Source organism: Mesitornis unicolor, unplaced genomic scaffold, assembly GCF_000695765.1.
Source record: "Mesitornis unicolor isolate BGI_N332 unplaced genomic scaffold, ASM69576v1 scaffold2165, whole genome shotgun sequence".
NCBI lineage: Eukaryota > Metazoa > Chordata > Aves > Mesitornithiformes > Mesitornithidae > Mesitornis > Mesitornis unicolor.
In genome coordinates this window covers 328,586-355,071 of record NW_010184745.1, presented here as the reverse complement: position 1 = coordinate 355,071, position 26,486 = coordinate 328,586, and the positions used below count along the sequence as shown (strand labels likewise).

Genomic DNA, 26,486 nt, shown 5'->3' with positions numbered 1-26,486 from the left:
AGCAGTGCGTGCTTATCTCAACATCTGTGTTATGTGTGCACATGTAGATACATTGGTACATCTGTAGAATTTTTATGATGTGTTAAATGTCCTAAGTAAGAAAATCTGGTGTTTTTCAGTAGTTACCATCTAGATGCTTTTCAGATAGTTTGAAGTCTAATAAAACAACATTCAGACGCAAGTGTTTCTTAGCTCTTGGGAAATGATTTTTTTAAAGGATTACACATGCTGTAAGCTTGTGCTATTAAAATGAGCATGTTTAAGGTTAGATATAATTTGATCTGTAGCAGCAAGAATACGGTTTACATTACACATCAAAAAGTTTACCATGTGGCAGTCTTCTCCATGAAATTGAAGTATGTTCCCGTTAGAATATGGTATGTTCTTAGTGTTAATAATTCTAATTAATTAATCTTTTTATTGGAAGCTATTGAAGACAATGCATTGAATGGTAGAGATTTACAGTTTCACGGGTACCAGGCTACTTGTCACATTATCATTATGCTTTCCTTTCTGTGAACTTCACATGAACCACCAGATTGCTTCTTTCTGGTTGCTGAATTTTAAGCTCTGCAAACTTGGATGACATAAGGTTGAGTTGACAGTTTGCTTCTGTTGTTGATGCTCCTTCAAGAAATTCTTTAGGCCATCAGCTCGGATCATCCTGGTTGGAAAAACTTGTTATTGGCTGAGTAAGGAATCACTGTGCTTACTGATATGCTCTCAGTCACTACAGTGATCGTACCTATTTTTTTGTGTCCGCGTAAGCCAGTAGAAATATCACTCGGACATTACATAGAAGAATTCTTAGCCAGGATTGGAAATAAACATTTCATATAATTTAAAAGCACCAACACAAGAACATAGAATATGGGAACACAGTATTTTTTGCATGAGACAAATGTGGTGGTATAGCTGCTCATAAGACGAAAGATATCAATTTGATGTGTTATGGATTCTTTCAGGGTGACATGAGGTTACATTTGGTTATCTTGCACTGGATACTATTTCATAAATGCTACCCCTGCTTCTTTAATGTAATTTAGCCTTGCTGGGACCAGTGGTTTTGGAGTGAAGGAGATGCATGCTACCTGTTGGTGGAAAGTATTTTGTAAGATAGTTTAACATCTAGTTCACACCAGAGAAGTCCGATGTCTCTTACATTAGTAAATGCTTTGAGATCCATATCTAGAATATATTTTAGAAGTTTAGGGGAGACGTTTGTTCCTAACAGTTTGCTTATGTGAGAATATTACTTATGAAGAAATGGCACCTAGCTCAGATAATAGACAGACAGAAACTAGTGTACTGTATTTTATGCATGGTAGTATTCTTTAAAAAATTGTGTGTGAGGAAGGATTCCTTTTTATCGTAGCTGTCCTTCATATTGACTGTAGAAGGATGTCATAGGCATGTCCTCCCATTTTGGCTTTCATTTGATCACTCTGAGAACACACACACGTGAAAAAACAAATGAAGCAAAACACTTAAAGATGCCCCCAAGTAGTTTGTTATAAATATGCGTGCAATAGCGACGTGATTGTCTTTGATTATTTCTAATGAAGGATGTTGTAATAATACAGTCTTCATAGTCATTTAACAATTGTGCTTCTTTGTAGCTAACAGACAGCAGTTATTCACCAGTTACCATTGTTAGATTAAAAACGCCTTGTGGGGTGCATTAAGGCATTCAAACATCTTGAAATTAGCTTTTGATTTAACCTGTGCATTCTGGTTAATGATGTAGTATATGAGAATTGACTCTTTTTCAATACAGACAGACCTTCTTTATTACAGCTGTGTTTCTATATATTGCATGAGCTTCATTATATAAAATGACATGGTAAGATAACCCTACAGTATGTGCTTCTGTAATTATGATTTCTTAATATTTACTGCTGTTTTGGCATTTTAAAATAACCTGAACTTTCATAGGATTTAGCTGTTTAATAAAGTCAGAAGAGAAGGTCAGTCATATGTTTCAGTCAATGCAGAATGTTTGTTGGCTTTTCTAAATGAAAATGGATATCTGTTTATCTTTCCTTAAAGGTCAGGGCCTGAACTTTTAGCATACAGATGTAGGGGTTATTGCTGATATTCTAATGCCATTAAGGCTGAATAACAGTCTAGCTTAATAGCTAACACAAATTAAGATAGTGCAAGACATGACAGCGAGCCTATGTTTATATATATTTTGGTGCAAGCTGATACACAGTAAGTATAAATAAATAAAAATAGTTCTTTACAGCTAATATATAGAGAAAATAAGACCACTGATACAGCACGTGGAGTGTTAGGACAAATTTTGACCTCATATACACCAGAACAATTTCAGAGTGCTTTTTCTTTGCAAGGGTTCGAGCCAATGCAATTGAGAGAAATTTAGTTCAGCGCTTATAAATAATAAATAACCACTTATACAACAAATGATTCTAAGGCTTAGTTTTTGTGCACTGAGTAACTTGCAACATTTAGCCTGATACTGGCTAAAGCATTCAAAAGACTGTTTTTCAATTGGCCATTGTGTTATTCAGATTTCATATATACTGGTTTTGAGAGCACTGTACTAAGACAAACCTGAAGCACTGAGTCTTTAAATTAGCGACATTTGATTTGATTACCCTTAACACTCATTACATGAAATAATTTCTATCTGTAACTACATATTTGTGTAGCTAAATTAAATATTTAATTCTTGATGTAAAATGACAAAACTGAGCTTTTGCTTTTAAAGCTGGTTCTAGTTCCTCCACACATTTTGCAATTTTCTTTTTGTCTGAAGTATTCAGTGCATCAGGACTTCAGTCCACATCTTCCCACTTCCAGAGAGTGACTTAACACTACTGGCCATTGGAGTTGTGATCATCTCTTCTTTTTTGACCCCCTCGCTTGTAAAATAGTATAGCTTCAAGAGAAAGAAATGAGTGAGCAAGTGCAGGATACCTCACAGCAGGAAAGCTGTAGGAATCACTAAGTCTATTACAGAAAGGGTGTAGCAGCTGCGTCCTAGGGTATGGTGAGTCCTGAGAGAGAGGTGGCACCTTTGGGTAGTGCAACAGAGGAAAATGGTTGCATTGTAGATGTGAGGAGGATTGCGAGACTCATTGCTCTTCAGAGTTTCTTGTTGGATTCCTGTTTGGCTCACTGGCTCTTCTGTGGTTAGTAATGCTCATTTTACATACAGAGCTGAGCTTAAACACTGCAAGTCCCACCAGGTGACGGCATTCAGTGTCATGATGCAGTGACACTCAGCCCTGCCGCACTCAGGTTCCTTTCTTCAGGGAGTCATTAGAGGCACAAGTAAGATGCCATGGATAGCTTGGGAGTATGCTAATTTAAAATGGCATCATATTTGCTGTGGGGTAAAGCACATATATGGACAATTGCTTGTTTTACTTGGTTTTATACAGCAGAGCATGCAAAGCGGGACCCTGAACTTGTCTGTAAGATACCCTGCGTCATGTATCTGAAGTGTACAGATTTACATGCATTTTTCATCTTACTCTTCTGTTTCCCCACACAGTTTCTTGAGCCAGACTTTGAACTGACATTTTAAATTGTTATTTAAAATTTCTTTCGAAGTGATATGTTCTCCTAGACTGATTTTAGAATTCCTGTTCAGACACAGCAGGGGTGTTTTGTCACTTTTGAAACGAAGCATGTAGATTCCTGGATTACTCAAGTGACCTTGAGAAATGAGATTCAAAAGTGAAGCAAATCATTTGGGGCATTATTAGCCACTGAAGAAACGTAAACTGCATCGCTTCATCTTTCCATTTTTTGAAACCACTTCTGACTACTATTTATCAGCAGACTGCAGCAAAAAGGGAAGAACGTTTCTATTAGGTTGATGAAAGATCTTCTTGAGAGGTCTGAGCTTTGCTTGGAGAAAAAATTTGTTCCAAATAACTCAACTACATAAAAATGGGCATGCAGTTAATTTGTCTTGATTGTGCATGTGGCTGCAGAAATTTTATAGACAGCTGAGCAGTCAGCCTTCTAAGCAGTTATTTGCACATACAGTTACGTTGACTACAAAATTCTGAATACAAGAGGCTTAAACTAGGAGCAGTGAAATAACTTTTCAGGAAGTATCTAACATGGTCTTGGTTAGTTTAGTGAAGCCTCTGACAATAAGGAGAACATATTCGGTGTTCAGCTCTTGCATGAGGTCCAGTCCTTAATAAAAACTGCTTTCTAGCATAAAACAGCAAGACGATTATTTCGGTACATATGTGGATCTCAAGAAAGTCTACTGTGGAAAAGATGAACTCGAAGCACTTGGAAGGAGAGGCTCTGCTCGGATTGTTCTCAGAGAGCATTTGGCCCTTCTGTTTAGTTTTATTGGAATGTTGTATCTCTCCTTATTCTGGATCATTTTATGATCTAATGCTTTCATTAAGTGGGGGTACTTTATTTTGTAATTTCTGTGACTTTGTGTCACAAACTGTTCATAGAAGTAACCAGCCTCCCTTATTGTTTTAGGAAAGGGAGAGGGTGTTCTTTGTCTTTCATGAAGGGTCTGCACTTTGCCTTAACAATCTTTCATTGCATCTGAGGACGGTTCACCCACATGGATTTTCCGTATTTAGGTTGTTCTGAAACGTTTGCTGTTTCTCTTGCATAAGTACTAAGAAATGTGTTGCCCAATTATCTGGTTATCAAACATTTCCCATTGTTTTAGAAATGAGATATTTGTTGTTGTTGTTAATCTTGTTTAAATTTAGGGAGATCTGTACTGAAGTACCTGAGAACTCCTCTGCATTTTTTTTAATTAAAGGAGACAGAAAAGCACAATTTACTTGTAGTTCTGCTTGCACTCCTGGAGTGGGAGATAACTGTAAGAGAAGTATCGTAAGAAGCTGGCAGTACAGGGCCTTCAGATGTTTCTTGTTGGGTCTCTGAACTAATGTCCTTTTGAGAGAGACATCAAAGTACTGGAAGCAGTGCAGAAGTGATGCTTGCGTTTTGTCTCGTGTTCTGGCAGTGTTTCTGCCCAGCAGTACATTTTGCTGCTCAGAATTTAGACCTGCAGTTGATGCTGAATAAGGAGTGCACAGTTTTTCAAGAAGAAGAGCCCTAGAAGGACAGAAACGTTATGCCAGATGCCCTCTGCAATCAAGAATCTTGATAATCCTGGCAGTACTGAGAAATTAAACACTTCCTCCCTGGGAGGCAGTCTAGCCACCTCTAGTAAGATTTAATAATTTTTTTTAACATTCTGTCAGTTTATGATCAGACCAATTCCAAATAATATTATGTTGATTTTTGAAAATATATATTTATTTAAATTGCATGAAAGTGTCTGTACCCCTCCCCAACTGAATGATACTAGAACTTTTTTCCTCCAAAACAATGACTGAAGCATCAAATCTGCCCCTGTTGTATTTGTACAACATGGTTATTTTACTACTGTAACTGTCCTTTTTAGTCACCTTAAACTACTTTGTCTTCAGCTCAGAGCTGGCTGAGCTCTTAAGGGTGATGTGACCTTAGGAGGCGTGTTCAGCATCCCATTCAAGAGAAAAGGGGAGCTCTGACTTGTCGAGAGAGCTGCTGATTTGTCAAAGAAGCCTAAGAATGTGAATTACACAAATTAGTGGGTAATTTTTAAATGTTATTATCACTCGGTGTAATTTGATCGTTGTCAGAGATGACAGCTATAGAGAGAGGAAGACATTTTCTACCCTCTCTCATTTTAAAATCTGTAAGAGGTTAAATGGAACATAGCTCAGATAATCTAGACCTTGCAAAGTAAAGCTCCTAGCTCTGAGTAGGACGACACCTGTTTTTTCAGAAAGATGGAAATTCCTTCTTTTTTCTACTTGTGTTCTGGTTCTGCCTGTATGTGTCCAGTTTCCCCCCTATTATTAGTGTAAATCAGGGATATCAGAGGAGCCTACAGTATGTTTGCACAATTCTGTCCTTATTTTAGTGCAGTTTTACACCCTAAGAAAATATTTTAGCAGCAGGAAGATATTAAGGTATTATATGCATTTCTATCAACAGGAGAACTGCAATGCGTGGAGTAGCGATAACTAAATCAGTTGTGTAAAAAAAAAAAAAGAAAAGAAAAGAAAAAAATCAACCCAGTCACAGGAGTCGTATTTCTTTTTGGTCTTGGTCGAATGTATCCATTTATTTCCAAGTCTGAACTTCTGATTTCTAGATAATAAGCATAGGAGTTTGTGAAGCTGTATTATACAGCTAAGGGAAGCTTTAGTGCATGAATAGTAAAATAAACAGGAAAGAGGTGAAAGGAATATGACACCCAAATCTGCCTTATGCAAAGCTGTACAGAGCAGTGTAGCAAAACATAGCCAAGTTAAGGCCTCGTCTTTCAACAGAAACAAGTAATTAGAATTTTGTTCTGCTAATATCTGGGCTCAGTGTGGATTTGTGGTGTTTTCCCGGCTTTGGTAAAGGCTTTCTGGGGATTTGACAGCAGAAAATGCCACAGTCCAAATTTATATCCTGTGTGCATTTGTAATGTGACAATTTTAACTTCTGATTTTTCCAGGGCATGGGGTGTGTGGGGGTGTGTGTGTCTAAATAGAAGGGTGTGAACCTGACATCTGTAATGATGCTGTCATCATGCTATGGGGATTAATCTTATTAATAATGAAAAACTGTCCTGGGCATGCAGTCATGTTCTGCTATAGCTTTAGACATTTTAGAAGCCTGTACTCAGAGAGCAGTATTCAACACAGATCCTTAAAATAAGAAAAAGATAAATTCATTAAAAGCTGAGATGTGACTTAAAAAAGCCTTATACAAGTTTCAAGGATTTAAAGAGCTCTGTGAACGTTTGAAGCGTCATTAAAATTGTGAGGTCTCCAAAGTAAAATATGGATGTTATGAGATCTAATATTTTTTTCATCTCTGTGTAATAGCACTGATGAATTTTATATCAGCCTGAAAGTGGATGAAGACTTTAAAATTCAAATGTCAGGTTTTCAGCTATCTTGAATGCTGCAGAAGGATGGGAGGTTGTCTCACGATAGCTAGCCTAAAGGAATGGATCCAGATTTCCTGAACAATGTGAGCTGCATGCACTTGCTGTGTGTACATGAGGACTTACATATATTCGAGATTAAGGTTTTAAAAGGTTATGTCACCCCCAGCACTGTCACCTGTGTCAGTTTACTTAACATGATTACCATCTTGATAATAAAATATATTTTACTAAGTTTTAATCAAATGTAATCGTGCAGATTTTGGAAATCTGTATATAGACTACTGCTGACTATATTAGACTCCTGCACATGTGAGCATTAACCTACTCAGTAAAAAAGTAGACTTAGCAAATGAATACGGGGAACAGTAAGACAGAAATTAAATCAGACTTTAATGAGATCTAATATTGACCTGGGCTGGACACAGATCCCCACCAAGGTGCTCTCTTGTTCCCTCTCCTCAGCTGGACAGGGGAGACAAACTATAATGAAAGGCTCATGGGTCGAGATAAGGAGAGGGAGATCACTCACCAATTAGCGTCACAGGCAAATCAAATCACCCTTCCCTTCTTCCTAGGCTCATCTTTACTCCTGAATTCTCTACCTTCTCCCCCTGAGCAGCACAGGGGAACAGAGAATGAGGGCTGCAGCCAGTTCATCACACATTGTCTCTGCCACTCCTTCCTCCTCATGCTTTTCCTCTGTTCCAGTGTGAGATCCCACGCATGGGATATAGTCCTCCATGAGCTTCTCCTGCATGGGTCCTTCCCACGTGCTGCAGTTCTTTACAGACTGCTCCAGTGTAGGTCCCTTCCACAGGGTGTAGTCCTTCAGGAAGAGACCGCTCCAGCGTGGGTCCCCCACAGGGTCACAAGCCCTACTAGCAAACCCACTCCAGTGTGATTTCCTCTCTCTGTGGGGTCCCAGGTCCTGCCAGGAGCCTGCTCCAGCACAGGCTCCTCACAGGGTCACAGCCTCCTTTGGGCATCTACCTGCTCTGTTGTGGGGTACTCCACGAGCTGCAGGTGGATCTCTGCTCCACTGTTAACTTCCATGGGATGCAGGGGGACAGTCTGCCTCACTATGGTCTTCACCACGGGCTGCAGGGGAACCTCTGGTCTGGTGCCTGTAGCACCTCCTCCCGCTCCTCCTTCATTGGCCCTGGTGTCTGCGGAGATGTTTCTCTCGCATATTCTACTCCGACTGCTATTGTGCAGCAGTTGTTTGCCCCCTTCTTAAAAATGTTATCCAAGAGGCGCTACCACCATGGCTAATGGGCTCAGCCTTGGCCAGTGGCGGGTCTGTCTTGGAGTTGGCTCCATTGGACACGGGGGTAACTTCTAGCAGCTTCTCACCGGAGCCACCCTTGGTAGTTCCCATGCTACCAAAACCTTGCCATGCAAACCCAGTACAAATCTCAAGTGGTTCTGTAGTTGTCTTTCACATAGGTTGTGTTCAGCTTCCCAGGGCTCATAGCTGAGGACTATTACATAAAAGTTTGGCTTCTGTCTGTCCCCATGATTTTGTATGTTGTTGTTTTTGTGGTATGTTGTTCAGTTTTTAGGGACTGTATGTGATAATGCCAAGTCCTGACTGCACGTTGCCTTAGTAGGTCAGATTAAAGGTAGATTGAGCATGTGTATGCCTAGGTAGTGAACTTGAACCGTAGACATATCTTGACAACCTCTGAGGTATTTCAAATGGAGGTTGAAGATCTGGACACTCTGTCAAGGATGCTCTCCATTGAATGGCCGTCTGCGTTTCATGCTAGATTAAGTGTCCTGAATAGACTTGATATGCATTGATGGGGTGAGGAGGGCAGGTTACAATGTAGAGTTTCAAAGGTTGTTGATAACCCCAGACAGATTGCATCAAAGAGAGGATCACGAATGAGCTTTCTAAGTAGAAAAAGTGGCTTTTGTTTGTCCTCTCAGCTTGTGAATTCCAGTGTTGATGGGGTCCTAAGGTATGCTTCAATAACCAGTTGTGGGCATAATTTCTCTGAAATACGAGCAGGTCTCATTTGCCATAGTGACTGGACCCCCTCTCTGGATTTCTCTGGGTCATCTTAAATGTCTCTATTTTGCTTCAGTCAGTCTTAGTCAAGTGCATGTAGTCAGTCACCTGGATGCACAGCAGGACCTCAGAAGCGGCAGCCTGGTTTTGCTCCCTGCCTGTGCAGCAGAAGGTGGCTGGAACCCAGTGAGACCCAGAGTGAAGCCCTGAGGCAGAGGAGCTGTTGATTGAAAACAGCCCGAGGTCCTTCGGAGCAGAAGAAATGAAACCACTGTGCTCTGGTTCTGTCTGTCACCTGCCGGTGTCCACAAGTGAGCTGACAGAGCCCTGTGGCCAGCGGTGTCAGCCGACTGGCATTGCTGAAAGAGTTACAGAAGAGAAAGAAAAAATCATTGATGAGATCCAGATTGACAAGGGGGAAGGCAGCGATAGGATTTCAGATATGCTTTGTTCTGAGTCCTTGTCACTCAGCTCATCTGAAATAGAAAGTTGGAAATATGGCAATGACTGGGAAATCGTCAGAACAGCAAGTTGCAAGGAGGGCCTGCTGAGCCACCTGTGCCAAGACTCAGTGCTTCAGCTATAGCATTCCTATATATGCCTTTTTTTTTCATGTAGTAATTCTTATATTTTATATATGTGTTTTCATGGTTTGTATCAGTGTGGTATACATACATTCTGCTGGTTAAAAAGAATATGTAATATAAAGTGTGCATTTTAACAAACAATATTGTACATTCTTTATGCAGGTACAGAAGGCTTGGGATTTAGCATTACGTCAAGAGATGTCCCAATTGGTGGCTCTGCTCCAATTTATGTGAAAAACATCCTTCCGAGAGGTGCAGCTATTCAGGATGGGAGACTAAAAGCTGGAGACCGATTAATTGAGGTGATGAAGTGTTACATGTTGTTTGTCTGTGTTTTGGCATGGGCTCATGCACTAGTTCACTTCCAAAGGCTCTTAGTACTTTATGTTTTAGCAATTTTTTTATTTTTTAGGTGACAGATCAAGGGCTGTGCATTTTCAGTACATAACGGTTTTTAGAGCTGGACTCAGACATACTGTGAAAATTAGTTTACATGTCCTTTTGTGACTATGGTGTCATGGTCTTGCATTGCTGTTTAGGAACAAGTTGAAGCAAAGTGATTGTTACCTAATAAGTGGCATTAAATCAGCATGGAGCGACAGACCAGAAATTATTGGAGATGTTGCCAAGTATGGAAGACAATACCCTGAAAAAGTTTAGTGGATTAACTGAAAGGGACAATGTAAGAGGAGGGTAGTGCCACAGAGAATCAAGGCCACTTCCCTCCTGAAGGGAGAATATTCTCGAGGGAGTTAGGTTTCTCTTAGATAGGCTCACAGCAGAGATCTTCCCGCAAATCGAGCTGGAGTGATAGAAGTTGTTACTACCACAGCTCTTCATTACCGTCCCTGAGCCAAATGATACTGGAGGTGCAGCTGTGACTGTAACTGCTTCTCAGTGCCCTAACTTCACTTTACTGCAAAATTGGCAAAGTCAGCTTGAATTGTTGCTGGAGGGTAGCCCTCTGTAATTACAGTAATTCAAGGTAACCCAGACGACTTGGGTAGAAGGGGATGGAGAAGCATTTAAGACAGCAGTTATAACATCTCAACTGTGAGCTGTGATTTCTTGCGAGGGGAAGGAAAAAGACAGTTTGCTGACTTTTTCTGAGCACCATGCTCCTTTGCTTCACACCGTTAGCTGATTTGCCTTACATTTCCAGGATGTTTCTGAACAGGCAAGCCTGAGAATACCCTGTCTTTCTCTGGCTTTTCCCTCACTCAAGTTAGCTCGTACAGTGGGAAATTTACCTGTATGTGTTCCATACCTATCTGTGTCGGTATGTGGAGGCCAAGGGGTTGGACCGCTGAACAAAGGCAAGACGAAGAGTAACTACCCCAAAGTTATGTAGGGAAAAAATATTTTCTACTTTTGACAAAATTTTTTGTGCAAGCTGTATTTGGAAGCTATGTGTAACATCAAGGTATGTGGAAGCAGGACCAGTTTTGGATCATACATTTTGTCAAAATGTATGATTTTGTCAAAGGATTTTAGTGGAGAAATTCTTGTAAAAATTGCTGGTAGATGGGATTACTTGTCTTTAGAAGATACTGTTTCTGCTAAAAAGAGAGGCGTACATACAGCTTGTTATTTATATTTGTATTTAAAGAATGCTTGTTCAATTAGTTCTATTAAGTGGAGGCTGTAGTGAGGAAATTCAGTGAGGTTTTTTAATACTGTTCCATATGATTCACATGACTTTTTAGTAGGATTTTTTTCTGTTTTTCCTGTTTTGGAATCTTAACAATTTCTAATATTTGTCACAGGTGAATGGAGTTGATTTAACAGGCAAAACTCAAGAAGAAGTTGTGTCCTTGCTGCGAAGCACCAAGATGGGAGGGACCGTTGGCCTTCTGATTTTTCGACAGGAAGAAACATTCCATCCAAGGGAACTGGTGCGTAAAATAGAGAGCAGCTAAGAGATTTAGATGAGTATGAGCAAATGATTTGATCTTGTCAACTGCTAGTAAACATACGTGGTCAGCACTGAATATAAGGAAAAAACCCCAAACAATTCTTTTACTTTATTTTGAACTTTTTACATGACTGGTTTTTTATTCTTTTCAAGATCTGATATTGGTATTAAATATTTGTTAATAATGTATGAGTTTTATTTTGAGTCAAAATGTTTATTATAGAAGAAGCTATTGGATGGCCTTTATTTTATGCATGCAGACAAGTAGATTATATCATATCTTTCACATGGAGAAATCTGGTTGAAAGCCTGCCGTTTGTCCCACTACCTGTGCACTAAAATATTTCAAAGCAAATAATATTATGCCAAAACAGGATATGTAAATACTTTTCTATCAAAAACTGGACTATATAAGAAATAGTAGCCTTTTTGAATATAAATGCAGTCTCTGTGGAACGAAAACCCTGCAGTTATTAATTTAGCAGGGTAATTCAGAAAATGTTTCTGAGGAATTTACATGAAATGGAAATAAAATGATGTTTCATGCTGCACCTCCTCCACTTGCATAGTGTATACAGATATATCTCTGATAATTATTCAAAATAACTTCTGTTGTGAAAGGTAGAGTATGAAGGTAGCAGTCTTTGTTCTGTATTCAGTTAAACTGCTGAAGTTATTTATTATTTGTATTATCGTAGCTATACATAGCTCTAAAAATTACTTATTTGGCTGAATTATGAGAAGAAAGGCAAATATAAGTGACATGTAAGTATGATGAATAGATTGCTTCATTTTTTTGTCTTGGATTTGTGTTACTTTGAATGCAAAGAGAATAAATTTTTTTTGGCCATTTCAAGATGTTTACCATTAGCCTTTTACTTTTCAAAATGACAATCAAGCCTAGGAAGTCAAAGTGGCAGGGAAGGTTGCAAATGAACCACACTTTTACCTTAATAATTTTGGAACATGACTTCAGGTACTGAAATGAACATTGTCATGAAATGGAGAGAAATTAACAAATTGAAATCATATTGTGCACTACTTTATTGCTGGAACTGTGAAAGCGATCTCTTTATAAGTTCCTATGATGTAATTTTCACAGTACTGCTATCTTACATAAAGGTGAATGAAAATGCTTTTTAAGTTTTCTAAATAAATTTAGAAATAAGAAAATGTCTTAATTTTGTGTATATTATTTCCATAGTAAAACGAGAAAGTTATAATGCATAATTTAACACGGTATTTTGTTCTAATAACTGTAAACAAGAGATATTATATGATGCAGAGATTTAATACTAGTACTTGATGTAGTTTTAAAAATAACAGCAAATGAGCCCCTTTAAATGAGTTCAACCTCAGTAGCCTCCCTGCTGCTCCCCAGGTGATGCTCAGCTATTTTGGCAAACACCAGCATAGGGAAGCCAGATCTCCTCGTGGTGGTGTCAGGGCAGAGATCCAATCTGAACTGGTGTTTGTTTCTGTAGCTCCACTTGAACAAATGATGTTGCGAGGATCCAACAGTAGATGTGTGTGGTGATCCTCTGTCACATAAGAATTTGTTTGTTTGCATTTTGACATGAAGCAGTGTTAGATGTGCTCTGCTGACAGCTATCAAAGAGCAGGAGCAGAATTGCTGCGGAAGGTGTTGAACTAAAACTCATCATAAGGGCTGTTCTTTCTTTTCTAGTAAGAAATAATCTTTAAAGAAAAAAAATAGTCTTTTCAAGCAGCTCCTCTCATTATTTACTTTTACTAGCTTTATGTCCAAAAAAACCCAAAAGAAGATTAATATTGAAGGAGCGAGGGGAATGAACTGAAATGATGTAAATTCATTTTTTTCACATGCAAACCTTCTTTGGCCACTTAGGAACAATTTGTCTTTGCATCCTTCCCCTATTTCTGTCATATTTCCTACATTTGTGTGCTTTAAATATTAACTGGATGAAATGTGTCTCAGAAACCATGTGCATGAAATCATGTTATTTGCCATTATCCATCTCATAAAGGGCAGGACTTGCTGTTGCTTGCTGAGGAGCACAAAGTATTAAAAGCATTTTATATTTACCAACATTTGTACAGATAGTAATCCCAATAAAAGAGGTAGTTAGATTTTATGTTTTGGGTTACGGCTTGTTGGATGACTTCTGAAAAGTTACTTGTCCTTGCGTTTCTTTCTAAGTAAAATTAAGATAATATACTTTCGGGAGAGTTGTGGAGTTTAATGTCTTTGATGTATGTTGCCGTTATTGTCTGCAGGGACCTATGAAAATGCGTAATTGTGTCTAAAACTTACGGGAATGTTAAGCTGAGCCCATTTAGGTCAGTATAGGATCTTTATAGCTTGTGTGATCAGGTTAGGGGGTGTGTGTGTTCTGAAGAGCCATCATGCAGTGCAGCAGATCTTGGAAAAAGTGAGTAAAATGTGGAAGCAGGGAATAAAATCAAATTGGCAGGAGTTAACTTTTCTAACCAGTGAGATCTGGAAGAACCATCATGATTCTCCAGAATACCAGGCGTTTTATCACTTCCAGAGTTCTCTAATGCCAGATAGGTAATATATAAGGGCTTGTCCGCAGCAGTGTGAGGGGCAGATTGTCTCTTAAAAATCTTGCCTCCCTGCCCCCTCCCTTTATGAAATGGGTGAGGATTACTCTGGTTAATTAAAGCTCCTGTTATACTGTAGTTACCTCATGTAACCAAGTATAACTTGCTGTGAAAGATTTTCTTCTTTTTCTGCTACTGGCTATGTGAATCCACTGTAGAATTGACTTGGGTTATTTAGCTTTTGAGCTAAATTCTCAGTATCAGCAGAGTCTGGCTGGCAGAGTTAGTCTCCTGTACTCTGCAAGTTATCATGCCCACTGGTACACGTATGTCCTTTACAGGTTCCTGGTAGTTGGCTCCTTCATCGTTTTTTTCCTTATTGGTTGTTGGCTGCAGGTTAGAACTAACTGGATATTTGTGTTACTACCTTGTCACATTTTTGTGCTTAATCATTTGAATCTGCAAAACAGTCTAAAGCAAAAAAAGTCCACTAAACCCTGGCATTTCATTTTGACCCAGCTGTATGGAAGGAAATAGCTGTTTAGCCCAAAAGTTACCATCCAGCCAGCAGCAAGGTGTCTCCTGGGTGCCCAGATGGGTTTTAATATGGGTGGATGTGGGCTTGGAAGAGTAATACTTCCTTGCGTCTGTTTCCAGAATTGGTTGAGGGGATGCAGAAAGGTTTTCCAATGGTGAATGTTTGCCTTATGTGCCCTGAGACACAGGAGGGGAATGCAAGATACAGGGGGGTCCCATCTGTAGTGGACTGAAGCACCCTCCTGTCCTGGGATATCCAGTGCTGCAGCTCTGGTTCATCCAGACACATTCAAAAGGGGAATCCCTTGTTAAAATAAGAATGGATGTTTTGAAAAATAGGTACTTGTTTAAAATATTTGGAAGGGTTCTTCTGGACTACTGAGGTCATTCTTTGAAGCTTTCAGAGCAGAAGGGAAAGACCAAGGGAGAACATACCTGAATGAGAATGTTCCACCAGCCCAAAAGTGGAGCAAGCAGCTGCGATCCTTCCTTGGCCAGATAGCCACCACCCTCATAGCCAGATAAAATCAGGTGCACTGGCCTAAGATTGCGGGAGGTTTTTTTTGTCCAACTCTCATTTAGTGCCTGTTTAGACAAAGTTGAATCAGGGAGCGTGATGAACACCCTTCATTTTTCCATTACCACTTCACATCAAAATTAGACCTCTTTGTTTATCCCCCTGCTGATAGATAGTATATGTCGTATGTAGTCGTGTTCTTATTTATTTTTTTTACTTCCTTTAGAATGCAGAACAAAGCCAGTCACAAATTCCAAAGGAAACGGTAAGAGCTTTGTCTTTTCCATACTGGAAGACTCCCAAATGTTTTTAAATTGATATGGCACTTCTCCATCAAAGTTTCACAGATCCTCCTTTCACTTTATATACTGTAGATGGCTCTCTCTAGCTTTACATTTTAAATGTGTCTTTTAATGTAATTTCAAATACTGTTTGAACATTATGTATTATATGCAGTTCAATTATTGTGTACATTCAAGTGCTATTTGAAATTACATCTTTTATGCACAGCCAAAGGCCTGAAGTTGGAATGATAAGGGTAGACTGTTGATTTGGATCACTTGTTGAGACTACTTGTTTAAATCAGGATTATATGACTGAAACCTGAGATACAAACACAGAAACTGGGCACTTTGGATTTAAGTTTCTATTGCATCCTCATAGAAGAACACAGGTTTTTTTACTCTAGGGAAACAGTATCAAGTTTAACCCTTTGAAGGCTGTAACAGGTTTGTATGTGATGTGTCAGCAAGGCTGGGTATTGAGGTTGTATACTGTTTATATACCTCATTTTAGTCAGTGGAACAGGATCAGACTTTATACACAATATACAAATATATATAGAAAGCTTTTCTAAAATAAAAGGTTTATTTTATCGAATATTAATAGAGGATACAACAATAATATATTACCCTGAAGGTATACTGTATCTTAGTTTAAAAATATAGTTCAAGAAGCTCCATTCAATTAGGTACCTATTTCAAAATTAAGTAATAAATTAGATTGTAGAAAGACTAAGAGGATTCGTGCAGGGATTTGAAATTAGTTAGGCTGCTGAAAAAAATATTGTCTAGATGATTTTGAATGCCTTGGTGAGCAATGGTGAGATGGTATCTGGGATAAAAAGAAAGTCAAGACTAGGTAAAGAGGTGTGAGAGCCCTCTCGGTGAGATAGTCAAGGGTACCTTGGTTGATACTATTCACTTTTCAGGCCAATGGAATGTAACTGCTAAAAAGGACATTTGGGTTGAAAGCAGCAGTTCTTACTTTTATACCTCTGACTTTTGCTGTTGTTCTTGTCTGAAAGTCTTCTGCATAAGGACTCTGCAAAATTGTGGGTGCATCATTGTTTCAGACGTGCCTCACAGTATCTTTTTAGTACATCTCATTAGAGTATGTATGTTTTTATCTTCATAGTTTCTTGTCGCATACTGGTGTGATATGTAAGGATATCAGAGATCAAAACCCAGGATAGTATTTCTGCCTGTAATTGAATACGGTTGAGAATAATTTGTGGGTGCAACCTTATGAATGTGTCCTGGTTTTAGGAGTTGAAATTTTGCCTCAAAATTTCATTAAAACTAGACAGATTGCCTGCAAGGGGTTTATACAAATCAATTGCTGATCTGTTGTAAAGTTGATGTTTTGTAGCAAATTCCATGGTGAAATTATTCTCTGCCGTTTTTGGGACCAGCACCCTGACTTCATCTGAGGAAAGACGAAAAGAAAATAAGTCTCTCTCATTTGTTGTCTATAGCTGTGAGCTAAAAATTGCTTGTAAACCAGGGGATTATGCAAGATGGAGAAGGAGTGTATGAGTAGCTTGGGATTTGTGAAAAACCAGCCAGAAAGCCCTAGCAAGCCTTGGAAATAAGGGAGTGAATTGGGTGGGACACATGTAGAGACGTATTTGGTTAGTGAGGGAGTGAAGCTAGAAAACTGGTCAATACAAAAATGTTTTCTGTGTAATGTCTTGGGTTTTTCATTCATTATGGGTTGGGATCTTTTTGTTATTTATTTGAAGGTTCAGAGAAACAGTGATCAATAGTGGGAACAATAGGTCTCTTTAAATTTGCCTACTCGTAGGTGGGAATAAAAAATGGACTAAACTTGAAAGGTGTCAGAGGGTATTTATGATGCACAATGCTTTTGCACGCACTTCTTCCAATCTGCTTTGCCTTGGATAAGTGTGATACTCCAGTCCTACAGAACTAATTTTCTTCTAATTATTGTTTTTGAAAATATTTTTCATTGCTGTCCTTTATTCTCCTTGGTACTGCCTCAATCCCTATTTATTCCTCCTCTGTCTACTTTTCAGGTCTTTGAGATCTGTAATCTTGCAATTTCTATTTCTGTGCCTGCTCTGATCTTTGTGCTGTTAGTTGTGAGGTTTTAGCCTCCAAGTGTCAAGGACTTGATTGTAGAAAGCAAAGCAAAGAAACAACAGAACTAAGCATGATGAAAGCAGTGAAGCTATAGAAATGAGAGAGAGGTGAAATACAAGTCTGCTTTTAATTTAAAGGCAAAATAACTGTGAGGGGTTTTTGTTGTTATGTCGTTATGAGAAAATAGAAGAAAAGACAACCTTGAAAATGGAAGGCCTGAAATAAAATTTATTTGTAGACCCCAAAATATGTTGCCTAATTTATCAACACATTTTTAATGCTCAGGGGTTACATTCAGGTAACTGTGACTTTGAAATGGTTTACACTATTATTGTAGTCCTTGGCTGTAGTAGAGTCTTCATAGATGTAGTGAAAGAAAACCTTGAAAATTATTTTTTTCTTAATTTATTTCTGGCCTGGAATCCTTGAGAGAGTTATTTCTTATTACCCATATAGAAAAGCATATGACTTCATATTTTGCACACCATCACAGAATACAGATTCTCATTCATGTTTTTGTATCTTGCTAAGCTTGCAGAATTTAAGCTTTGCTCTCCAGTTATCCATAAGAAATGCAAATTGCTCATGCAGCTTCAGCATCTGTCAGTAACTGTGCCCTGGTGAAAACGGTGCTGCTGGTTTTACCTTCGGCTTTGCTGACGGGTGGAACAGGCGCTCCATTTGCTCCTGAACTGAGGAAATCTCCTGCATCTCGGTTGAGAGATTGTGTCACCCAGACATGAATTTGTGCCATTTGTGTAGCAGATGACAACATGGAACAGATGCACCTATTTCTAAACATGGTGATTATTTGGAATGTAGGAGATTGACCGTAATATGAAAACTAGTAATTTATCATTATTACATTTCTGTTTCTAAGCATAATTATCTTAATCTTGTTACAGAGCATTGAAATGAACTGTTAATTATGCTATGTAAAGCATCTGCCAATTAATTTTTCCTCATACTCTTTGAAAGTCGATAGTGTTTCAGTAATATTTTGCTTTTACAATTGTCATTCACTGTTTGTTTTCTGAATTCAGAACTGGCAACTTAACTTTCATGTAAGCATGATACTAGAAAAACAATAATTATCATGTAAGTAAGACTTTTGTAGGGAGTGTTGTCTATTGGTAAAAAGAGATTCAAAGTTAGGATTCAGGATTTCATTTCATGATTGTTGCTCTAAGCAGTATGGGAAAGCTTCAGTTTTCTGCTCTCATTTGTTTTTCTGTCAAATTGCTGTAAGTGAGCAGAATGTTATGAATTTTAGCGAGTGCAGGATTTGTAAAAGTGACATAACAAGAGTGGTTGGTGTGTAGGAACAATATATAAATGTTTAGCAGTCTTGATAGAAATTGCAAATGGGATTGCTTTTTATTTTCTTCTGAACTTAAACATCTGATATTCCTGTTATTATCTAAATTTCATTTTGATCACCGTGCTTTTTCAGAATCCAAGGATAATGTCATGGCTAAACCCATCGGCATTTTTGGGTTCAGTTGCTGTTCTTGCTGTAGAATTCTCTGTGAGATTGAGTGAATGAGCTGGCTATGGCTACACTTTTAATGCAAGAATTCATCACCTACAGGAATGGGGTGATACCACCATGATCAGAGGCATTTTGTGAGAACTAATGCATAATTATTTTTGTACACTTTTTGTTTGCAACTTTTCATGTTACCAATATGAGAGAGATACTAGCAAATGTCTAGAAAGATGTAATTTATATTGACTATAATTGGAAAATTATCGGAGCTTGATCTTTGGGAAGAAAGCAGTGTCAGTGTTGAGCTTTAAGATGGTGATATTTTGAGTGTATGTATGTGTTTGGTTCTTACTTTTGGTGAAAAGCTGTTTGTGTTACTTCAGGATATGTAGTCTCTGGGTACATATCCATAGGTATTTTTCAAAAGCTGTAAGTTCCCACCACTGCATATTAAGCACTTACATAGAGCTTCAGCTTCCATGGCAGCTTTGCATCATTCGGTTGATGCAGCTCTTCTTTCACATAAAACCTTCTTTGGAGAACAGTTTAGAGCTGCATCTAAAAAATTGAGCCAGGGTCATGCATGGACTAATATCAGCCCACACCAACAGTAGTGCTGATATCATTAGATACAGAATGATTTTGTCAAAAAAGGAGTGGTTTGATGGATGATTAAGCTGATGCTGTTATTTCCTCTGGTGTTCAGGAATACTGCAAATAACTGGTGCTGATTATTTTTATACCTTTTTATCTTCTAATGGTGTGAGGCATAAGGGTGATTAAAATGTTTTCAAAGCCCTTTTTAGTGCTATTTTGAGTGGTTTCAGGTTATACTTTTAATAAAGTTGTGCCATGAGAAACAGATCATTGGCCATATGAAAGAAAGAAAGAGGAAGTGAATGTGTGATCTTCTGGGGAATACTGTTACGTTTGCAGTGTTTTACTACAGGATGTACTCCAGTATTGAATAGCATGTTCTGGGGCATTAATGAGTAGAGCCGAGACATTAATTCCTAGTGAATAATTAATAGAGCAGTTGAATGACTGTGTTTATGAATGCTCTTTGAGCAGCCTGGATTTCCTGGAACATTCAATCGTAATCTGCACAAACTTCTGTGTAACACTGTGCTTGGGTCTGAGCCTCAGGCTCACAGTTTTCACTCCATCATCTACAGATGGTTTTCCAGTGCTGCACACCCAAGCTGACTCCATGCAGCGCTGCGGGGCAGCTTTAGCCATTTTCTCAAAGCTTGTGTTGATAACACTTGCTGACCAATTGCCAGTTTTGTGGAAGGCAATGTGCGTGTCCCTCCACTGAGGCTCTGTAATGGGGTTGCCTCAGTGCCAACATTGCAGAGTCATCCTGAAGCCACACGGGTGTGCACATCAGTATTCACCATTATTATACTATTTTCTACATACTAAGCTTACATTATTTTGAATAATAAGAGTTGGCTGTTTAAGGCATTTACAATTCAAACAACGGATGTAAAGTGTAAGACTGAAAGGGGCCACCAGGTCCTTTAGTTGGTCATCTACTAGCACAGGGGATAGGGTCATCAGGTTCTTTCAAACAATTGTCCTAATTTGGGTGAGTGTGAAGTTCATGTTATTGCTTAAAATTCCTATTTAAACCTCTGAAAACTTGGTTTTCGTGCAAAGCTTGTTTTACTGAACTGCTGGCTTTAGACCCTTGGTGTTAATTCTTCCTTGTGATTAAACCCAGAGGAAATAGTGAGATTAAGTTGTTTGTCATAGTTCCCTGAAAGCCTGCAGCAGAAGCAAGAGTAAGGCACAGGTCAGTCCCAGGGCCCTGTGCGGGCATTGCCTCATGTGGAATGTGTTTCTTGCCATGGAATTCTACAAAGGCATTATTTCCCTTTCAACTTTGTTTTTCTCTTTGGCTTTCCCAGGCACCCTCTATCTGTGTCTTTAGTCTTTCAGGTCTTGTACATCCAATAGGCCCCTGAGAGAAGTATAAAGATTTTTAGGGAGCTGTGTCATTAGTGTGTTGGGCATTGAAGTTTTTCTTGAACAAGGGATAGTGCAGAGAGCTGTAGCTTTATAGGCTTCTTTGGCAGAGCAGACACCTGCTGTGTATCTAATCCCTTGGTTTTCACTTTTCTAGGATAAGCAGCTTGTAAAGAAATGGGGTTAGCATTACAATTGCATATTTGTTTCAGAACATACAGTAGGAGCCCGAAGTTTGAGTAGGAACAACAGTTTGGAACAAGGTATGTTGGTCTGAATAAAATACAGTCATGATGGTAATGGCAACAGACTGGTCCCTGTCTGAAGTTCTGGGATGCATAGCCAGCAGAATATCTTTAGTGGTCTGATCAGTTGACCTGAAATGTTGAATCTCAACTGCTTAAACCAGTTTCTACAACAGCATTAGGGAGAATAATGTTAGCATAGACAAGCAATGGCCTCCTTATAGAGATAAATAACAAACATGTGGATGTGCTTAAACATGGGCTTTTGGAAAGCTTTGATTTTCATACTAAATGAAAATCACATGCCAGAGTTTTTGTGCTTTGGAAAACATTTAATTTTTTCCTAAACTATTTTTTAATCCATCAAAAACTTTAAACTGAAGATGTTTTTGAATGTGGAACATGTTTTTTGATATTAAATTAAATCCTTAAAATGTACGTAATTGGAAATGTAACAGGCCTGTTTTGCAGTGTTTTCATGAGCTAGCATTTCTGCTTATAAATACGTACCAAAGTTAATCCACATATAATATGCAAAAAAATTTTCCTAGATGGGATTAAAATTAAAGCAGACCACATTTCCCATAAAATCTCAGAATTCAAATGTAGTTTTTGATATTTAGCAGCTGCTGTTTGATTTGAACAAGAGTTCAGTCTTTGCCAGATGTGACATGTTAACTTAGCTAATATGAATAATGAGTCTCAGTGTATACGTGCGAATAGGATTCATTAGTGTTTATCTAACATGTGGGAGTTACTATAATACTTAACCTAGGAAGAGTTAGAAAAAGAAAGCAAGTGTAAGAACTGTAGATGTTTAGATTGGTTAAGCCCTATATCAGTTTGTAACTAGGTAAGTAGACACTTTAGGCCCTTATAACCTGTAATGCAGCACATGATTAAAAAAAAAAAAAAAGAAATAAAAGGCCTTGTTGTATTTCAGGAGGAAATCAAGTTGGAGTTGGATCAGTAGGCTTTTCTCTACTGGAGGTCCAGTTTTAAATTGAACGAACTGCTGTAGTTGTTTTTATCTTTGGTGCCTGCCCATGGCAGGATGCATCAGCAGTTGTTCCTCCTGAGGAGAGGCCTCGACTGAAGTTGCAGAGGTGTGTTACAGGCTACCTGCAGTGCTGTTTTCAGTACCTTCAGCAATAATACATCTACATTTTTATAAGTACTAAACATCACCCCCAACAAAACAGTTGTTGACCACAGATGGTGTTTTGCTTCCTTAGAGCTGCTCGGTTTACATGTTCTACATTTGTATCTGTGATGGCAATATGATAAAATTGAGTTGTCATCTTTTCATGTATCTCACTTTAGAAGGTGGCCTGATATGACAGCAATGTCACTCACCTAACCTGATGGACAAAACAATTCGAGTAATCTCTAACGTCAAGAGTATCTTTGCACAATAGCTAAATGAAATCTCCTCTCTCTTGTGTTTATCATGTGTGGTTTAAAATAAGAATTCTATTTTATTATAATAATACTGAGACAGATTTTATTGGTTTCTCAATGTGTAGGAATTATGATTTCTTAGTATCACAGATGTCTTCTGAAAGAGAATAATGAATTCTATATTAAAATCTTCTAAAGACTGAAAATATCCTGAAAAAGGCTGTGACATTAGGTTGGAATTCTTCATTACTGGAATCAAATTGCTAAACCTGGAGTTTTGCAATTTCTAGTCCTTCTACTTTTACAGCCTACACTTCCTAAGCCTGTTGGGCTCTCACATCCATGGGACTTCAAACTCATCTTTCAAGAACTTGAGATTTTCCAGAAGACAAGTTTGTGAGGCAGAAGGTTGATAGGTAACAACATAATAAATAAACAGAGGTTAACAGGCTTGGGGCTGTGATGTTAGAAGGCGGGACACAGCAGGATTTGGGGGCAGGAAAAGTGAATAGTGTAGATGGGGTCATCAGAGGCATTAGGTAGGGCTTGTGCTGTAGATAAATTATCATGTGAATTTCATCATCGTATAAGAAGGGTGTGTTTGTATTTGTACATGCATATGCGTGTACATACAAGAGCCCAGTAAATGTCTTCATGTGTGCATTATATATATAACTTGGAAATAGAGGTTACCCTTTAAGAATGGGGATACAGAGCTTTATTATTTTCCTCTGTGAAGGAAAAGAGGACTGCACTGGATTTTTGCTGAGAGTCCCAGGATTAACTTACTTGTTTTCTCTTTACATAATCACAAAGTAACTTGCAGACAGGTTTCAGTGCCTTAATAGCTGCTGAGAAGGCAGCATGTCCAAGCTTGCAAGGGAATGAAGTTCACTGGAGAGAATGCAGCTGGATTTGTAGCTGCAGTGAGCCACTTGGGAAACCTGTCCCAGTTTGATTGAAAATTGCTTCCCTTGTTAGGTGGAGGGAGGTTTTTCTTTGCCGTTAGGTTTCTTTTTTCACCGATCTCATGCTGCTTACTCACCAGCTGAACTCTGGTGAGTTTTTTATAAAGGGAAGAAGTCCCAAGCAAGAAATTTCCTCATAGTATTTAAAACATAAAAGGATAAGGAGGAGATGCTGTCACTAACACGATGAAATAGACTTATTGCACTTCTACTGTCAAGGTCCATTTTAACATTGTTTAAAAAATTAAATCAAGTTTTATGATCAGATCAGAAGCCAATGCTATGTAGAAGAAAAATAGAATTTCTGTCCTGTTTATCCAATGGCTTTTTAAAATCTCTGTATGTATTGAAGCATGGCATAAGTTCGCTCTAGTTGGGAAGTTTATCTTTAAATTTACAGTATATTTATGTTGTATTCAAAAGCTGAAAAACTTATCTCAAATGTCATTTAGCATAAGCTGATGCTAAGTATGAATTTGAAACCAAAAAACCAAACACTCACCTACTTATTTTATCACCAGTCGAATTTTTATTACAGATTACATACTTGAGCAGCCTCATTCATCCAGCCGGAGTCATTTCAGATGACCTTTTCCTCAGCAGACTCTGTCTGATCAGAAGATTGTTCTGCTGCTAATTGTTTTGGACATAGTGTGTGAAAACTCTTAAGGGAGTTGGATTTTCTTGTTCAGGGTTCACAGTGCATAATTTTTCTTCCATGTTTACTGCTGGCCTGTCAAAGTATATGAAGGAATAAATTTCTTCCACAGATCAACTAATTATGAAAATAGTTTTGAGGTATTTGATTGACATAGCAAAGCTGTTAATTTAGAGTACAGCAAAATCAAATGGAAGTTATTGCAATTAGGAAGTGATTGTGTTCTCAGATAAAATTTTTAAATGCTGCATTTTAGAGTTTTGTGCATTTTTATGCTGTCTCATGGATGTATTAGGGAATTTCTATGGCTTGTTACATTTACATACTTACCATTCAACACAATTTTAGTGTGAATTTTACTTTTTTATAATAGGTAATATTTAATTGATTGGGGAGGCTCACTGTACATGTAGTGTTTTTGTACTCTAAAGGGCTTTGTGGAACAAAGGATTCAAAGTCTGAGTTTTGTTCAGCTTTTTGTCTGTTTGTTTTTGTTTTTGCAACTTTGCTTCAAAATATTATGGTATCAGGCTAAAAATCTTCCTATTACTCTGAGAATGGCTCCTTTATGACATGCTAAGAGGTTCCTAATCACTATACAGTTCTGTTTCAAAATTAGTAGCATGAAGTCGTATTCAATATATCCTATATAGTAAGACCTTCTTTGGTACCATGGTTTGGCACAAATGTTAGAGTTGATACTTTCACATCCATCGTCTGTGCATCTTAATGGTGTGGTTATTCTTGAAAGCCACATTTTTCTCCTAAGTATTCCTAGAAGAATTTGTGGTGTATGAAAAATAAATGTTTGTTCTCACTCTTGCTTTCTCTTTTTAAAATATTCAAGCGTATGGTACTGACAGATGACACAGAGATTGCAGAGGGCAAGGGCTCCTCCTGTCTCTAAAATTGCAGACACAGGTATCACAGAATCACAGAATCACAGAACATTAGGGATTGGAAGGGACCTCAAAAGATCATCTAGTCCAATCCCCCTGCCAGAGCAGGAATTTAGCCTTAGTCCAGTAATGGTAATTTTTTTCTTTGGATGAGTCGAGCAATTTTCTCGTGGCTTCAGTACTTCTGTTCTAGTGCTGAAGCTGCTCCTTCTCTTTTTTTTCCATGATCTACTCACTCATGCACAGCTGCTAAGGAGTAGTTTGCTCCAGTTTTAGGCCTTCAGTTTCTCTTGCACACTTGGGCCCCTGTAGCTGGGTATTATCTTATTTCCTTATTCAAGACTGTAGGAAAACAAGGAAGCAGAAGCCTCACATTAAGAATAGCACTGAGCTGATAATGCAGCTCTCTGGTCTCGCTGGAGAGAAGTAGTGTAAAGGCCATTAGCCAGGTCCTTGGGGATGCTTACTGAGATGCACTCTGCAATTGACCCTTTTACATGTGGAAGTGCCCCCAATGGACTGCGCAGGGAAGCAGTGCCCTGGAAGAGAGATTGCAGTGGTTCAGGTTCTGGTAGATTTTTTAGAATTAGAGAATGTTCCAGGAGGTCAGGGATTGATTGTAAATTTCTGATAAAAGTGGTAAAAAAAAAAATTCAGTAAACACGTGCTTTTTTGGATTACCCATACATCCTGCTTTGGCTTTATTCCCCTTTTGGCTCTCAAGCTGTTCGTCTTACTATTATTATTTAAGGAATATGAAAGCGATCAGTGGTTACAGAAGCTAGAAGGTAATGTGCATCTGTCTGAGATTATTTTATTCTGCAGCCACCTGAAAAAAGTTGCACCTCAAATATATGCTGTAACTAGTGCTTTTGTGACCCAAACAGGAACTTTAGGGTTGTAATTTTCCTAGAATTTGGGAAATAGTTTTTAGAGCCAGTATTTTTTCCATGGAGTCAGTGCACCTTTCCATTCCTGACAGCTAGCACAGATCCTACTGATTTGCATGGCCAAGAGATGTATGTGGATCATGGGATTCATAAGCGAGCCAGCCTAGCTATGGCGCTTGGATAGGGGTTTTTTAAAATTATTATACTTTTTTATTAATTAAGCATTATGCTTTGTTATAAACAAGAGATGGTTAGAGACAAGCAAATAATGTCTAATGTAAGGGAAAGGGCTGGTGAACATGTTAAGGTTCATTCTTTCAACCAAGTGGGAAAAGACAGAGCTCCTGCTTTTCGTCCCTTGGCCGTTCTGGTCCTCTCAGCAGTCTGACTACCTTCCCATGTGACATTTTCACATTGTATTTCTAGGTCAGTGGTGACACAACTAGCGTGCTTGTGCCCAAATTGATCATCTCAGTCTGCTGTACTCCACATGGCTTTCACATCCAGCT

The 26,486-nt window shown here is 38.5% G+C and overlaps 1 protein-coding gene across 1 annotated transcript in view; it reads left to right on the top strand.

Moving 5' to 3' along the window:
• The window catches only part of PARD3 (par-3 family cell polarity regulator), a 310,634-nt gene that overhangs the window by 104,251 nt on the left and 179,897 nt on the right, over positions 1-26,486 (top strand). Inside the window, exons 10-12 of the mRNA XM_010184574.1 lie at positions 9,722-9,861; positions 11,326-11,454; positions 15,299-15,337. Coding sequence (XP_010182876.1) covers positions 9,722-9,861; positions 11,326-11,454; positions 15,299-15,337 — 308 coding nt within the window. The remainder of the gene's footprint in view (positions 1-9,721; positions 9,862-11,325; positions 11,455-15,298; positions 15,338-26,486) is intronic.